Here is an 18,269-nt window from a genome sequence, read left to right as displayed (position 1 = left end):
GACGCGTCCTCGTCACAGCCGGCCCATTAAGACACCTGTGTAATTACGGTCGCAGAGGGCTTTGGGAGATAATTAGAGAGCAACTTTATGACGGGCGAACCAACACAGGCACGCCTTTTGTTTGCCGCGTCCAGCGCTTGTCGCCAGGAAACGACTCCGGTGCCGTACCGTAAGATATGTGGAACATATCTTAACCTGTTTGCGGATTTCTATTCTATTTTTGTCGCCCTTTCTGTGACATGCCACAAGATGTCGCCGAAGCCCTCGCTAATATTAAAGTAGCAATCGTTGTCAAGGAAGTGTTGAACTGACACTGTAATGGTCTATGGAGTCCGTCCAACAAAGTCAACACAGCTGCGCGGGTCAGAGAGCTTGAAAATAAGATTCCGGTGGATGAGATTAGCGGTTACACTTTGCTAGCTTCTGCTTGTCCGATCACAGCTGGTCTTAAAGATTCATACCTGCGATTCTTTGGGAGGGCTGTCGGCGAACAACAAGGGCATTGGGCTGAAGTCCGACTCCATTTTTTACGGCCCAAATATTATGTTTAATAATGCGCCGATGTTAACAATGTGCTGGGGAGCACTTTGTTCATCATATAGCCCAAGTTGTTTGCTACGCCGCACACCAACACAGCAACACTTGTCACTTTATGACACTAAAAGCGACACTTGTTACTTTATGACACTGACTCCCGTGTAAACGACCATCCCGATGCTGTACAAGCAAATGGAAATGTTTGACCAAAAATGAGAGCGGTAGCAGATTTGTCTGCAAATAAAATAAAAGCATAAAGTGGAATGGGCATAGTAAAACTGAGTAATGCTGCATTTAATTATTTTTTTAGTCTGCCTACGATAAAACTAAAATTGTTAAAAAAAATTGCTAACAATATAAAATAAAAACGAAAATATTTTTACAAAAATGAAAATTAACTGATATACTACATCAGAATATATATATATATATATATATATATATATATATATATATATATATATATATATATATATATATACACTACATACTAAAAGTAACTAATTATAGTGAATATTTTGGTGTTGCTGTCACTTCCCACAGAAAATTTAATTTACTTTATTACACAATACTTGGTGACCTTTTTTTTTTTTAAAAAAAATCTTGCACCAGACAAATCCTGAAAAAAAGAAGCTATTACTAAAATTAATAAAAACAAAACTAAAGCATTTTTGAAAAAATAAAAATGATCAAATATGTTCTAAAAACGAATTCAAATTTACTGAATTGAAAAAAAAAAGTTCAAACTAAATTAAATATAACTATTATGTAAAATCCCAAACTATTATAACCCTGCTTACAACATGCTTGGAAAGAAAATACAACTTGGTTTGTTGAAATAAACACGCTTTATTCTACCTAATTCCAATAATTATAATTAGCAAAATGGTGAGTTGTATATTTCATTGTTTTGATTTCTTGCTATGAACAGAAAAATAAATAAATCAATGACTTGACCGCGACTCATCAAACACATGCCCTAAAACAACCACCCTTTTATAAGGCTTAATTATTTGAATCATGCCAAACATATTTAACGGACGATTCCTTGTCCTCTTTTTCCTAATGGATGCTGAGAAGCATTTTAAAAAAGTATCTTCCGAGATTGCACGATGATGACCACGGCTGCATTATTCCTCGACGGCCTGTCACGACACTCTGAGTGGAGCCTATTCTCTAACTTTCAATCAGTCTGTCTGGATGTCTGACGCCTACATTAACCCCACTCGCACCCCCGGAGAGGATTGGGGAGGGTGAGCCATCACCCGGGAAGGTCTGCCGTACTGCAAAGTGCATTTAATTTGCCTTCGTCAAGCAGCTCAAACGACCGGAGAAAAAGACATACGCCGAGGGGAAGTAAAAATAGAGGAACATGCTGAGATAACGCGGGGACAGATATAGAAACGACAGGCCTGGGGAAGAAATGAGATATACTGAGAAAATGACAGAATGAATGGACCCTACAGGTGTTAAAAAAAAAAATAATCATGCAAAACATAAAGATCGTGTCAATGCTACAACAGTGAAGGAAGCAATTGTGATTCTTTGTAATGCTGGAAAAAATAAGGCAAAAGGAATTTCTAAATGAACTCTAAATGAGTCATATGCTGCCCCCTTCTGGCTTGGAGGAAAACAGCTGCAAAATGTTGATGTTACAGTGATAAATGCAGTCATAACGATAAATCAGAGGCATGCGAAACGATGGAAAAATATCGTAAATAAAATACACAATCTTCAAATGAATAAATCAGTTGTGTGCTGCCCCCTACTGGTTTGTATTTGCACATATCCCGCAAATTGTCAATGCAACAAGAATGAATGTAGTAATAACAATAAACCAGAAGTAGTGGCCTGCGGAGCACACTGGATGATTTTTTTCTTTAACTTATTTTTTTCCAAAATATATTTTCAAGAATTTTACGTATCTATTTTTTTTTTTCAAATAGGTAATTTTTCAACATTTTTCCCCGTTATACGAGTTGCTCAAATATTTAATTTTTTTTTTTTTGTCAAAATCTTGCAAAGTCGTTTCAAGTTTTTCTTTTTTTTTCCCTAAATGTGCGGTAAATGTATTAAAATGAATCACTTTATTCTGAGGAAAAACTAATTTCATTAGAACATAGCTACTGTGTTTAGTTTTTCTTTTCGCAATGTTTTTTTTTTTTTTTTTAAACAAATTTGAGGTGGATGTCTGGCAAAAGTCACTTACAAATTGTCCGTCATTCATTCATTTTGAATCTATATGATGGAAGTCGAACTTTGAAGACCGAGGATGAGTTTGAGTGCCGCTTCCTTTCCGAGTTTCGTCTCCACCAAACAAGGTGACGGAAAAACATTTTGACAGATTGAGCTCAGGAGCACTTTAGATGTTGCCGCCGACTCTTCCATGAGGAGAGTGAGCATCGACAGGGCGTTTTTTTTTCTTTTTTCCCCTCGTTAGCTAAAAACAGGAATGCACAGTAAAGGCATCCCACTGATACAGTAAAGGGTCCCGCATAATATTTCAAAGGTTTTTTCCAATTTGAATAAATTATATGGGGGAGACGTATAATTGACGTAGAGAAGTCAGCGATATAATCTGAGGATGAATGCAACATTTTTCAAAAGGTTGACAAAAAAAAAAAAAAGAAAATCTTGGAATACACACGCAAACAGTTTAGTGGTCAATCAACCTTTTGGAATGTGGGAGGAAAACGGAGTACCGGAGAAAACCCACATAGGCACGACGGGGCGAACGTTTCTTATTTATGCAAATTCCCGCCGCTAATTGCTAATTAGCTTCAAATTGATGACTCATCACCGAATTTTCCGCTCAATTAACCGCCTGTTTGTCTACGGAATTAAAGGTGGCGTTCCGCATATTGCACTGGAATAAGAATGATAAACACTATCTGTGTGCGTGCGTGTGTGTGTGTGTTCTACATTGACCCGCATGTGCTTCCTTGAACTGGCTTTGATGTCATGCAGGGCGAAATGAAAGCGAAATCTGCGGAGGACTTGCACGGACACGCTCGAACCCAAACCCGCAGCGGCGAACATCAAAAAACTCGAGTTCCCACTTCATCAAAGCCACTCGGGCTCACATCGCGTCCATCTGGAAACCAGATTGAGACGCCCTTTGACGGAGGCAGAGGTGGCATGAATACTCACACTCTGTACTTAAAATTGAAATACAGATAGTTGTGATTAAAATAGACTCAGGTAAAAGTTAAACAATAAATAAAGTACAGACTTTGAAATGTACTTGGCACCAAGATGGCGCCAAAGCATTACTTTGGTTTAGTACCAGGCCTTTAAGCAATTCTCGTGAGTTTCTTCACTGGATAACCAAAAAAAAAAACTAACAAAAAAAGAGACTCACAGTACTCACGGTGACTCTGAATGGCGTAGCGGCTGCGGCGGCAGAGGCGGACGTGGCTTCCATGGCGGGGGGGGTTTTGTCCGTCGGGCTGCCGGGCATGCTGCGTCGCCGCCCGGACCTCTCTGGAGGCGAGTCTTCAAAAACAAAAACAAAACAAAAATCAGAGATCTGTTTACATTAAAAATCCAGAAAATAATACGCAGTACCACATGTTAGTGAGTGATCGCCAAAGTGTGAGCTCCCTCTGGTGGTAATCAAAGGTATCACTGAATTCAATGTTCAAACTGTGCGTAATCTTTCAGTGGACTAAACTTTTTTTTTTTTTTTTCTGTACAGTATGCTTGTTAAGTACAGTTCAGTTGTATTTAATTTTTAAGTGCAATACTTTTCACAGTTCTAGTTTTTTAGGTGGAATTTTAATAAATTTATTTACACAAACGCTCATCAGCGCCACCCTGTTTGTTAGCCTGTGCCAAATTAGCCGTCTGCTGTTTAACGGGCCTGCTGACGGAATGAGCGGCGGGATGTAAATTGGCTCGGCAGACGGAGGAATCGCGGCTTCTGGCTGCGCAGCTTGCCGCCTTCCGTCGCAAAAACGCCCACCTCGCCCGGCGTCAACGTAAACACGAGGCGGAACAGATTTACTCTCCCACCACACCAGTCAGATTGCTTTTTTATTTACATTTTTTTTTTTTTTTTTTGTGAGTACCATCTGCATCCGGGTGCATTTGCCACTGTAAAAGTTTTATTTACTTGATTTTTTTGTAGTTTAATTGAAACAACATCATGCACACAAGCGCCAAGGACAATTGAGACTTTTTTTGTGGGTCTAGTCATGATTACCAAATTACTTTTGGGAGTGGTTGAAAACTCAAATAAAAATCATAAAAATAAAAGAGGAATTATTTTTTTTTTTATATTATGTAATATTTTATGTATCACACGAGAAGGCCTCACCTCGTCACCGGTAAAATGCTTCCACTAAAAAGTAAGGTAGTCACTGGGCTTTCGCAGTCACATTCAAAAGTGTCACAAGGACAAGAAGTTGGCGACCATCAGCTTTTTAACCATCTAGCCGCCACTGCCGCCTCCTTTCCCTCTTGCTTCCTTCCTTCCATTAACATTCACTAATATAGGTCACGCCGCACATTTCCTCTATGTGGAACGCTGCACCGACAGACCGCCAGTTAAACCCTCGGAGGCGAGGCAAACAACCGTAGACGGAAAAGGCTGTAGGCCATGCACGAGTCCCCCCAGAAAACAAAAACCTAAAAGCCAACCCGTGCAGGCTGGTGTTGACACAGCTCAAACTTTGTTAGATGACAGGAAGTTATTTGCGTGACATTGTGAGGGTGCTTTTGCCCGAGATGATGAGCCGCGTGTTTTTTTTTTGTTTTTTGTTTTGGTTATTTATTTTTTTCTCATCCGAGGAGTTGCCGGAACGTAGCCGGAACTCTGCTGAAAAAAAAAAAAACGGCCGCATGATCTAACGCCATTGTGAGCTAGATGAGTGGGATTTAAAATATAAATAAAATACTCCATTACTGTATGGACCCAAAGATTATCGATGTGATTCGGACTTCCTCAAAGTGACGTTCTATAAAAGTGTGTTTTATTTAATTTTAGTGTGTGGGAGGGGTAACACTTTTGACTTTATCCCTCGATATCACTGATTATGATCCGGCACTCGTGAGTCTGAAACGTATCGCCCGCAATAAACGGGGGTTCACCGTCTCGCCCAAGTCGACCTATTCCTGCCAGTGTTCAATCTCGCCAACATTCTCGTCTTTTACGACCCGAGGCAAATATTTGTCTCTTTTTGTAGATAACTGCCTCGCTCTTTGCCGCTTTTAACCGACAACAGCTGCCCCATTTCACGGGAAAAACAAAAGAATGCCGACAAAAACGGTAAAGTCGCTGAAAATCAAGGCAAGATGTTGAAGCAAAACCCCCGCAGTATATTCATCTTTAGAGTATTCTAGACCGGTAACGCCAAAATAAGGTGTGAAAATAATAAACAGCACAGAGTCTGAGTGCAGCTTCTTCGCTATGACAAGAAGCTGACAACACTCAGAGCTAAAAAAAAAGAAAAAAAAAAAGAAGAAAATAAATAAAAATATCTTCCAAACCGAATGAGGACTCTTGTGTTATGACAGGAACACAAGACAAGCACACTTTGAAGTTGTCTGTCTTCTATCTTAAAATAGATCTTAAAATAGACACTCTGCAGTGACTAAGGTTTTTTTTTTTTTGCTTATTTCTTGGATTTTTAAAAAAAAAAAATATTTTTCCTGGTGGAAGTAATCCCACAGGCTCGGTTGACGTTCAATAAATAATGGAGATTTTTTTTCCTTTTTTTTTTTTTTTGCTACAGTTTGGAGTTCAGTGAAAATCTTCCAGAAAATATTCCTCCAAATTCAGTGGTTAAAGATTTCTATTTTGATCCAAGAACAAAAATCATTTATATTGCATTGCATCATGTTTTTGTTGAATACAACTAATGTTGTAGACAATAATTATAAAAAAAAACAAAAAAAAAAACATTAGGTGTCAAACATCGGGCCCGGGGCCTCCATCTGGCCCGTGGCTTCATTTTACGTGGCCCGCAAAGGCCAAATCAAATGCGTCAACTTTCTGTTTCTAGTACATTTTTTTTTCACTTTTAAAGACATATATGAGATATGAGATATTGCCGTTTATTTGTCACCAATCCTCCCCTTTTGAAAAATTGTTGAACAAACAATTACTGGCTTCTGATTTCAAAACGGGCTTTAACACCATAATCAAAACTCAAATCCTCAACCTACTCCAAACTCCTAGACACCCCAATCCTACACGCACACGCTTACCCTGACCCCTAAATTTAACCCCTATCCTACCCTTAACCTTACCTCTACTTCTACCTTTCCCTTCATTTTATTTTTCAGATTCAGTGGTTGCCAAGTGCGTTTACAAAAAAAATAAATACAATTTTAGATCCGTCTGCCTGACAGAATGACTTGAGTAACTGTCAAAACTTTTGCCGCCTTGTTTAGATCCTCTGCGGGCCAGCAAAATGTGCCGTCGGAAAAATTAAATAAAAAAAAAAATCACGCAGCTGTCAGCGAGATTCTTTGTTCCCCCCCACCATCACCCCTCACTCCCGCCCACCATTCAGGTGCGAGACAAGCCGCCTCGATGGGCTTGCGCGCCGCCTCCTGAATTTAAATGCGTTGCGTTAATGTCAATCAAGGAACAATGCAATACAAAGCAATTTGGGCTCCTCCAAAGAGCCGTCTCATTAGCGACTCATCGCTTGAATAGTGATCCGTGTAATCGAGGTCACGAGACACATAGCGCACATTTCAGGCGCAGTTTTGTCCAGCTTTATGACGCGGGTGGAAAAATAAATAAATACGTGCTCGTGTGCGCGAATGAGGAAACGACAGGATTTCGGAGTGTGCTCGATGACAGTGCGCTGGACTCTTGACCCTGGAGATGTCGTATTTACTTAAGACAAAAAGCTGATAAAGAAGTGCACAGATTCACTTGATGGAAACGCGGCAAACACAAGATGATGTCCCTCGATTGGTTCGCTGACTCGAATTAGCGGACACATCAAAAACCATGTGGACTCAAATGATTCTGTCCATTGACTCGAATCGGTGGACTCACCTGACTCGGATTATGAAATTGTATTGCTTGACTGTCTCGGATCGATGGACTAAGAACAAAGACGTTAGACTCAGATTGTTAGGTTGTCTTGGTTCTCTGACTCAAGTGATTTGGACTCACCGGAACCACTGCGGAGTCAAACAATTGTGTTGTATTGGTTCAATTTCGAAGAATCTGTGGTATAAATTCACTGACTCAAGTGTCCCAAGTCAGCAGAAACACAAATGAGCCTGACTCATGAGAATTCGCGCCGATTGGTTCACTGATTTAGCGGACACCCCGGACGCATTGCGGACACAGATGATTTTGTCAGTTGTCACACTTTAGGGCAGTGTCCGGGGGGGTGGGGGGGGAATGCTGAGGGGGGCGCGTGTGACCCTGGGGAACATGCTACAATAAAGTGTAATTGCACCTCCACTCCAGTAGTTGGCAGTGGCGCTCTCCTTGCCCCCCGTGCGCAGCGACTAGAAACAATATGGACTCCGAAGATTCGGATTAATCGGTTCAGAAGACTCAAATCGACGCACTCACCAGAAACATCACAAACTCTAATCAGTTCACTGACTTGAGTTATCTGACTCACCGGAAACTCAAATTGAATACGTAGTATCTGTACACCATCTTGAGTCATTTAATTTATTGGAAACAACCATGGATTCAAAATGATTCGCTCTAGAATCACTTTTGATTCGTATGGGTTGCTTGACTTGAATTTGAGGATTCAACAGAAAGTTTTGCGAAGGAAAAAGTGGCGGATGTCAGGCAGAGGCAGTTCATGTTGATGCGAGATCTATCGTGATTTAGCGGCAACTGTGCACTCTGTCCCTTTTCAACAGCGCGGTTCGGCTCTTCGGTGTAATCTGATTCCATATTTATGGATTACAGACGGAATTAGCCTGCACCTGTCAGCGTTATTGCAGTCTCATGGCATTGCTCAGAAAAAAAAAGCACTAAGTCGTCTGGACCGTCTCCACCATTTACTCAAGGTTTGAGGGCTGAGACAGCAGGGAAGGATGGTATCTCGAATTTCTGGATGATTTGGTTATATTTGGTTCACTGACTGCAGTTAGCGGACTCAATTGATTCGGTTTTGTCATCTTTTGTTCATTTATTTGGGCTAGTGGACTCACTGGAAACAACTGGACTCAGATGATTCCGAGTCACCGAATCGCTGGAAACAGCGAAAACTCCGGTAATTTGGTTTGATGAAAGTTAGTGGACTCACCAGAAACGCGTCAGAGTCAGATGATTTGTTGTATTGGTTTACTGACGCAAGTGATGACGATTCGGTTATATCGATGGACTAACTGGAGTTGGCGGTTTTAAATAATTTTCGTGAAATGGTTCACTGAATTGATTCTTTCGTATCACTTCACTGACTCAGGTTGGGGAATTCCGGGGGGGGGGGGGCTGACTGGAAAAAAAGGGTCAGGTGCCCAGCTCTGTTATTTAGATTATGAGTTCTAAGTTTATCTTCAAATAATAAATTGCATAATTCAATAGTACCTTTACACTAGTTTTAAAACGTGTCATTTTTTTAGGCTTGTTTTCAGAAATCTTGCCAAGCCAAAACATTTCTGCTCTACCGGCAGATCATTTAGCTTACATTAAATAAAGGCTATATCAAATGTCCTTTTGTTCTTGTTTTTAAGGCCCAATGTTTCCAGTGCACACGGTGTCATGTGCTATGCAAATATCACCAAACTGGCGAGAGAGGGAAAGGGGAAACAGTGCCGACTGATAGCAGACTTTCCATCCGCGCACACAAACAATAACACGTGAGCTCACGTGCCCGCCGCCGGGACGTGTCAAGAGTTGCCTGCGAGACGAACTTCTAGATTAAGGCTCCGACGACAGTCGAAGATCAAGGCAAAGTGTGCGCGTGTGTTTTTATTTATTTATTTTTAAGTGTGCTTTTCTGCACGCCAGAGCCCGATACAACCATTTAACGCGACTCTTTCATCTTTCACAGAGCCGTCAAACACTTTAGCGACAGCCTTGAGTTTGTTCTTTTCAAAGTTTTCAAGTGTGTACTTCCTAATTTGAAGTTACTCGGATAACACCTTGGTAGTGTTGATCGCGACTTCATTACTGTACTTTACTTTAGAATTTTTTTTTTGGGGGGGCGGCTTGAAAGGGGGCTTCAAATATCACCTCGAAAGCTGGAAATACTTTTCACAATCACATCACAGGAAAAGCCAGTTTCGATGGGCAGTGTGACTCCAAGTGCACAAAAACACATCGACCCTTCCCCCCCTCCTCTCGCAGGTTGACCCCGAGCTATCGTCTGTCAACTGTTGCCACGGCAACCGTGAGGTAGCGTCAGCGCGCGAATGCCGACAGCAAACTGTCATGCGCTCCGGTGAAGCTAGAAATGAACGCTTGTTGCTTTAAAACACTCCATCATTCCATTAGGGGGGACCCAAAAGTAGGTTTCGGCCCCTTTCTAGGCGTGTGTCAAACAGGTGGTTAAAAATGACTTGGGGTCCTCAATTTATCGTGGTAGTAAGTAACATACTTTTTTTTTAGTACTGTTCATACTGTATAGTTAGCATAATGTTTATCTACCATACAATATAGCTAGTAGTTAGCTAACGTACTGTATAGCTAGTAGCTAACTCGTACAATATGCCACCTTTAGCTAACCTACTGTATAGCTAGTCGCTAAATCGTACAATATGATTTAGCTAACCTACTGTTATCTAGTAGCTAAATAGAAAAGTATGACAAATATACAATAGCTACTAGCTATCACCCTGTATTACTAATGATAATAGTCGTAGTTTGTCCATATGTACAGAAAGAGACACTCGTATTGAAATATATTTAAATACCGTACCACCCTGTTTGTTGTTAGCCTAACGGCTGAATTAGCGACAGAAAATATGAAAAAGTTGCTTTTTTGTGTTTTTTCTTAGTCTGTGTAGATTCTCAGTCATTCAGGTCACGGTAATCCACAAAGGTTGAATCGAGGCAATGGCACTCCTTGTTTGTTGAATTTGTTTGCCGAAAATGTTTAAATATCACTTAGGAAACCATTCCATTAGGCTAGCGATATGCCAATTAATACTGCTGGTTAGATGTAATCTGCATTTCGGTGCCTTGCACTTATGATGTGTACTGACAACAAGTCCACCTGTATTATGTCGTAGTATGTGAATACGTACATGATCACAAGGCTAAGTTCATGCTGTACTTTTTTTTTTTTTTTTAATTATGTTTTCCATACAAATATTTACTGCTTTCATAGCAAATTAACTTAGGTGAGTGATAAACGATGACATAGTCGACCTTAGAGACAAACGAGGGTTATATTGACATTTCAAACCGAGGACTCCCTTGACAATGAAACAAAGATTAGACTTGTCTTTTAATTGGAAAATATATTGACCGCTTTTACATCAGACACATTATTACCTGGGGCATAATGGTACTTGGATTTGATGCCATACTGAATTCCTCCATGTAACATATGCGAGGGCTACTCGGTGAACAAACACATTGCAGCTCACCCTCTGGCTACACGGATGCTCTGGTTAGCGCTATGCATTCAGTAGACTACCGTGAACCGGGGAGCAATAACAAGGATTGTAATTTGACGTCACGTTTTGTTGCAGTCTGTTCTTCTAAGAGTTCAATCAGTACTTCTACTTCCACCGCAGTCTTTTCTTACCCTTAAGTACAGAACGCGAGTACTTTTGCCACCTGTGTCTGTCCCAGAGTGACAACAGCTGAGAACCACAGTACTAGATCTCATTTACGAGCCAGTGTTTATTACCCCTGCTTGCAGCCGGCCGGGTTCGACTGCGAGAGCGACTGCGCTGACCCTGCAGTCGGGACTTGCCCAGGAATCTGTAGTAGTACGACCGTCTCCCAGATCCCTTCCTGGTAATCCCGGCCATCTTTTTGCGCAGTTTCTGTTACAACCTCAAGTCCTCTTCAAAGTGAGTTTCAAAAAAAAAAAGTTCTCATCGAAAAGTGCTCCTGCACTGAAACGCCTCCATTGTCCAAACATTCCACAGGGTAGAATGAGGAGATTGCAGCTGCTCGTGTCCTGCCTGTCCCTGCAGCTCCACCTTTAAAACACTCCCACCCACCCCCTACTTCCAAAAAAAAAAAAAAAGTTTCCCACAGCGAGATCCCAGAGGTCCGGAATACTGCGTGTGTGAGCGTGTATCCTGGTGAGCAGGAAAGCTTCCCAGTGTGGTCGACAGAAGGAATTTTATCGCAACAACAACAAGAAAAAAAATCGAAAAAATACAAAGTTCCCCGTCGGATACAACACAGAAACATCCTATTGTAACGCCGTAAACGTACATGCAAAACAACTCTCTCTCTTTCTCTGTATTAAAGAGGAAGAGTTCCCGCGACCGAGAACGGACGCAAATAAGCGGCGATAAAGACTTCAAAGAAACAACAGCAGATACGAGAGAACAACATGCTTTTACAGATGTCAAGCGTAAACGGGGTTTGGTTACAAGATAAAACGGCAACTGGTGTTTTGTTCGAGGCCGCTTTCCATGCTGCACAACAACGCTCCAATTGAAGGCATAGAGAAGAGAAAAACGTCTGTTTGCCTTAGAAAGGAAAAGGACAGGACAGGACAGGACAGGACAGGCCCATGAGACCAGCAAACAACTAACTGTCATGATCTACTTTTTTACCAGGTCGATGTGCAGGTAACGTTGAAGTCGACCCACAAATTTGCAGGCTTTGGAGGTACTTTCAGAAGTCTCTAAGCCGAGCTTTTTCATTGGCTGTCCTGTGTGCGAGGCACCTTGACAGGATCGGCCATCAAAGCTACCTTTTTCTGTACAAACTGTTAAAGAGATGAGGGCAGAGCTGGGAACTTGACCTCTTCTCCGCGAACGTGCTTTTAACGCTCCAATTTTTGTCATTTGCCCATTTTGCCGAGTAGGTTAAGATGAACTTTTGGCCCCCGCAACGTATTGTACTTTAAAGTTAAATACAACTGAAAAGTCGTAATAGGCAGTGATATTTTATGCATCTCTGGAGGGACCGTGTGTGAAGCTCCAGCACACTTTGAAAATCACTGATTAAGAGCTTACAGATGCAAAGGAAGCCGTATCGATCTCCAACACTCAGCTCTATTGTTCCCGTATCCATAAGAGAGCCTCGTGCAGAATGCGCCTGGTGTTGTTTATTTAGCCAGCCAGCGGCCGGAGGTGAACACGCAGCTCGCGTGGTCAGGAAGCGTCTGTAAATGATGAGAAGTCCTTTTGCTACGGGGTTCCGAGCAATTTCCAGCAAACGCTGAATCGTTGTGGTTACCGCTACGATTCCCCAAACTGCATTTCCTCTTCAGCAGTGTTTTTTGAGTAGTGCACTTATTTGATTTGAGAAACGACTACCGCGCCACCAAACATAAACGTCACAAGAAGTACACTACGGGGGAGCCCACAGTTTGCTGTCAAACATATATAAGAGAATGACATGTTGTATGTTTAAGATGAGGTCATAGCTTTGTCTTAAAAGTTTGTTTAGCTTAATACGAAGACAAAATGAGAAACACCACAGACGTGCTAACGGTTAGCATCGGCGTCAAAGTGCTTTTGATGAGCATTTGAACACAAATGGTGTTGCAACACACATAGACAGCACTGAGACAGCCTCCATCGACCGTATGTCAATATATCTGTATATTACTGCCACCAGGTGGCCAAGACGTGCATACCAGAATTTGCCGGCCAAAGGCACAAGACAAATATGTAGGGCCCCGCAAAAGGTACAGGTTTGTATACATTTTTACATGGTTTGAAGTTCAAATTTACATTTTTAAATTTTAATTTACTTAATTTATTTTTTATGCTGATTTTTTTATTTATTTAAATTCCTTACTTTTTGGGAGCATATCAGGTATTTGCGATTTTTTTCATTTAATGTTTTTAAGTTTGCCCAATGAAAGCTTCCACTACATAGATTTTTACCACCTGTTCCAATTTATAGAAAAAATAAAAAAAATATGAGGCTGAACCTAACCCTTAATTTATAAATATTACTCAATATAATCACATTATATTATTGTTATAGTATTAGTAGTCGTAGTAGAAGTATAAAAACCTGATGTGTTAGGGTGGAAAAAACAAGAGCAGACTTGGAATCGGTGCAAAATAAAATAAAATAAAAATCTTCAAAAGTGGATGTTATTCAGTAGCCCAGTTAATACTTAATTAAAAAATCATAAACGAGTTAAGACAGTAGGGCAGCAACTGTTGCAATGAGCTCATGTAAGTGTATGTATGATCAATAATGAATATTGGCAGACATTTTGCTCGGAGACCCATTGAGACAAAAAAAATGGACTTTAGAGTGCAGTCCAATACCTCCCCCTTGTGGAGAAAGTGGTGAAGCACAAATTCAAACAAAATTCCGGCCTGAGTTTTTCTTCTGTGAACTTCTCCAATGGTAAAAAAAATGAATATGTGGATCTAGACATACTTCCAGGGACACTTGTGTATTTTCCGGATTGAATGAGCAATTCTAATACCCCAAGATAAGTTTTGTCAGACCTAAAAATGACAAGATGGCCGCAGGGGGATTTAAGCGTTAAGCCCGAGGTCACTGCATCATAACCCGGGTTACTTTTTATCTCCCTCCTCGGTGGGCTTTTCTAATCTGAACCGTTAAGCTGCCTCTTGTTCCATTCTCCTCCCGGCAACAGCAATTTAAAGGTGCCTGGGTCAATTTGACACTGCCGAAGTGTGCCAAACAAGGAAAAAATATGAATCATTCCACAGCAGTTACATAACATTATTAAGTCACATTCCAGTCCGTCAATGCGTCAGTGTGTGTGTGTGTGTGTGTGTTTGGGGTGTTGTTAAACATGTAAAATTGGTCCATTTTATCTGGTGAATGTTTTATAATTTCCAAAATACTCAAAATCAAAATGTGATTTTGGGTGCATGCAAGTTCATATAAAAATTAACACAATTATTAAATTAATAACTCCATTACTATGCATTTCAAATTTCTTACCTTATTTCTTTTGTTTTTAAACTTTTAAAGGGGTCGATTTTGACCTGATGTATAATAATCCAAGTCTTGAAATGGAAAAGATATTGTGAACCATTTCAGTGTGTTATTATTATTATTATTATTATTATTATTATTATTATTATGTGCCTCTTAAAGATTGTGGGGAATGGGTCAATTTGACCTGGGAAGTTTTTTAACAATCCTAAAATGAAAAATAAATAAAGCCAATAAATCCTTTACAACATATTACTTATTACATACATTTCATAGCTAACCATATTTCTCCAATCTAATAATTAAAAAAAGGTTTATTAGACTTGGGGACGTTTTAATAAAAAATAGTTTGTACCACATTCTTTTTTCCATTTGTAACCACTTCATTTCAATTTATTTTTCTGTTTTTTCTCTTTCTCAAAGGTTTACCGTAGTCTCCTTTTTTTTACGCAAGTATCTGTAATTTAACTCGAATGGGATACAGAGAGTTTGCCACATCTGCATGAGTGTTTAACGGTCAAAAGTCACCAAAATGTAATCGCAGTGAGCACGCAATTCAAATCAATAGACAACAAGTGGGGTGGGGGGGGGGTGAAAGAATTTGCAATCTGCTGACGTTGAAATAGCTGTTACCAAACACGTCACATTGACACCGTCACATGTCAAACAACGAGGCAACAATGTCGGATTACGATCAAAAACGTTTATGTGGCAGAAATCCGTTTCCATCCGACCTGCGCGAATCGAACGTCCACGTGACCCGCGGAGCAAAACGACAATCGTGCATCCTTACCCCAAACAGATAGACACAGACCTCATTGATCCCCACGGAGAACTCACGCATGTTAGCACACGCTTTAAAAATAAAAGCCGCTGTCCTCCACCTCCTCCTCCTCCTCCTCCTCCTCGTCGTAATCCTGTTCGTTTTTAATCTAGCAGCCAAGTGCCTTTTAAATCCCCCCAGCCCTTGGCAGACAACATGCTAGCTAAGGAGGAGGGGGAAGAAGTCAAAAGCGAAATTCTCATTTTACGACGTGGAAACCACCTTGTCAGTTAGCTAGCTTGGCTAACTTTACTGGCTAACTTTCAAAGCATCTTTTCTTGCCTGGAAGGGGGAGTTGAGTCGAACATTTTCTTCATGTAATGTCATATGTTCTGTTCTATATTTTTTTTTACTTCTAATGACTTGTTTACAATTAAATTTATCAAATGCCTTAAAGCAGGGGTGTCAAACAAATTTTTGTGGACGGGTCCACAACTGTCGTTATGGTTTCCCTCATAGGGCCGTTATGTTTTGAAAATCAAAAGCCAGTAAGTAATTTGTTTGGACAAATTTTTTTCCAAAAGGTGAGTATTGGAAACAAATAAATGGCTATATCTCATATCTCAATGTTAAAAAGTGAAGAAAATGTGCTAGAAACAGGAAGTTGACGCACATCATTTGCCCTTTGCGGGCCTTATAAAATGAAGTCGTGGGCCAGATCTGGCCCCCGGGCCTTGAGTTTGACACTCGGTTTCAGCCTCTATGTCACAGCAAGGAGGGAAGCGAGGTGATATTGCTCGTGTTGTCAGTTCTGTGGTCTAAACTGGCGACCGATCGCCACCAAAATGCTAAAGCACAACACTTTGGTTTATGAATAACATGTTTGACCACCCCTTGATAAAAAAAAAAAAAAAAAAAACTGGGTGCGTTTAATATTGATTACTGTATCTTTTTTTGTTTTTCATCTTTAACATTTGAGAGGTAACAAGTTTGACATTGAGGCAAAAAGACTGTAGGAGCCTTATGTTGGATTTAGTTGTCCACTCATTGCATTGAGTAATACTCTGTGTTCTGACATCGGTATTTGAGGAATTCACGGCTTCTCATGCAGCCACAGAGGCTTCATTGTTGACATTAACAATGGGCGTAATTTGCTAACTGGCCATGTGCATTTTAAGTGGACTGAAAACCTGAAAACGCATGCTTTGTAATCTCTTGTAGCGTATGGCTAGCGAGAAGCTAACATAGCATTTTGTATCATCCGTGACGACACATTGTCAAAAAGTACGAAATGGACGCTCCTTGAAGAAGATCCATAGAAAAGAATTCTTCACCAAAAGTTCAGTTCTGTTAGTTGGTGGCTAATTAGCTAGCGGATAGCGCTAGCTAAAATAAGCTAGCAGGCTCTACGTAGTCGTCCTCATTGTCAAGGAATCACGTAGCAGATGCTCGTCGGTGCTGACTTGAAACCTACCAAAATAAAACGTGTATTTCCCGTGACTTACATAATTCATGGCACTTTTAATAATATTCGCAAAATATCTCCCCTCCTGTCCTGCCCAGCAATTAAGACGTTCCCACATCAATGGAGGAAGCAGAAAGATTAAGAATGTGGTTTTTTTTTGTTTTTCATCCACTACAGGACGGCGGACATTCACAAAGAGGGAGAAGAGGAGAAGGAGGAGGGAAAGTTGAGTCCACAGGCAGCTGCTTCAACAAAGAAGCTCGCAGCATTTTCCTTAAAAATAGCATCCCTGTTGTGGCTTCAGTGGATCACATGACAGGAAGTGAGGTACGTTTGAAGGGGAAAAAGGGGAACCTCAGGGAGCGGAGTTTATGTTCCTGTCTTTCCTGTTTTCTGTTTGCTTCCCACTCCAACCTCTCTTCCTTTCCTGGCTTATCCTTGAAATGAGAATCTAGGTTTGACGCTAGGCTTTGCCACGCATTCCATGTTTGTCTCAAGTGCCACTCATTTTTCTGGGATGCCAGCTTCTGATTAGGAGAGTTCTGTCATTTGCCGTAGATGTGGATGCTTCAAACAAAAATAATCCATTTCCTGTTCAGTTTCTTGCACAAGTCATTGAGATTTTTTTCATGCAAATTTAATGACGAGCCATAAAAGCGAAGCGTGCACCCAAGACACTGTGATAGCTTAAACTTGCAACTTGTCACTTCCTGTTCACTTCCAATTTCACGTCCTTAGTCCAAAAATCGTTTTTTGTTTGTTGATTTAAAGCAACTTTCTTTTTTTAATTTTTCTTAATTTTGTATAGAAATGAAAACTTGAATTACACACAAAAAAAACAAAAAACATTTTTTCTCACCCATGTCTGTGCAATGAATGTTTGTAAACCAATGTAATGACTAACAGATCCCAGTAGATGGCGGTGTTTTATCGCTTTGGAATTGATTCACAGATTTTGAGTAGAAGCTAAAGATTAGGTGGTGAATCTCGGCTTGTCACATCAATTATGAGGGAAACAAATGCCAATGTTGGAAGACGTGCTGGTAGGCACAGAGAATGTGCTGCAGTGGGGAATAAAAAAATTTGTGTCGCGATCATGAGATCCAATCAACTGTTACCTTTCAAATAACAGCAAAACAGATTTATGATAAACTAAACCGGCCCAGCTTTCCCACGATTAAGATACCGTGTGAGTAACCGGAGACTATATAGTAGATACTTTTCATGATATTTTCAACGTGAAAAAAGCATTTCCCTCCAATTGAGACTTTGGTTGAAGAGTTCCTGTTCCTGACTGCCACCGGCCAATGAGCAGCCAGAAGCTTAATGTTGCCTAATATCGTTAATTATCATAATAGCATTATAATAAAATTGCAGAACATCAGCAAAGTAATTCACTTCAAATTAAAGTGACAAAAAAAAGCAAATTAGCAACACGTGCTCGTTGATATAGACACCCTCCCCTCGCCACCCAAGTTGCCGGATGTTTCAAGACGCGA

General features: G+C 40.5%; 1 protein-coding gene and 1 long non-coding RNA gene across 12 annotated transcripts in view; one reads left to right on the top strand and one right to left on the bottom strand.

Moving 5' to 3' along the window:
* Positions 1-18,269, top strand: part of LOC148319049 (uncharacterized) — a 152,615-nt gene that overhangs the window by 23,889 nt on the left and 110,457 nt on the right. For both annotated transcript variants that reach the window (XR_015839743.1, XR_015839742.1), the window contains exon 2: positions 16,948-17,097. This is a non-coding gene — a long non-coding RNA (uncharacterized LOC148319049). The remainder of the gene's footprint in view (positions 1-16,947; positions 17,098-18,269) is intronic.
* LOC148319051 (disabled homolog 2-interacting protein-like) overlaps positions 1-18,269 on the bottom strand; it is a 64,021-nt gene that overhangs the window by 32,471 nt on the left and 13,281 nt on the right. For 4 of the 10 annotated variants that reach the window (XM_088281290.1, XM_088281293.1, XM_088281296.1 and 1 more), the window contains one exon: positions 3,899-4,032. In XM_088281290.1, the coding sequence (XP_088137416.1) occupies positions 3,899-4,032 (134 nt within the window). Of the gene's footprint in view, positions 1-3,898; positions 4,033-11,330; positions 11,556-15,335; positions 15,412-18,269 lie in introns of those variants that run through there. The other 6 variants (XM_088281291.1, XM_088281299.1, XM_088281298.1 and 3 more) reach the window with 5 other exon arrangements.

The sequence above is a fragment of the Idiotropiscis lumnitzeri genome, chromosome 18 (assembly GCF_059441095.1).
Source record: "Idiotropiscis lumnitzeri isolate Australia: NSW breed Sydney's pygmy pipehorse chromosome 18, RoL_Ilum_1.0, whole genome shotgun sequence".
Lineage (NCBI taxonomy): Eukaryota > Metazoa > Chordata > Actinopteri > Syngnathiformes > Syngnathidae > Idiotropiscis > Idiotropiscis lumnitzeri.
This window is presented reverse-complemented; position numbering and strand designations above follow the sequence as displayed.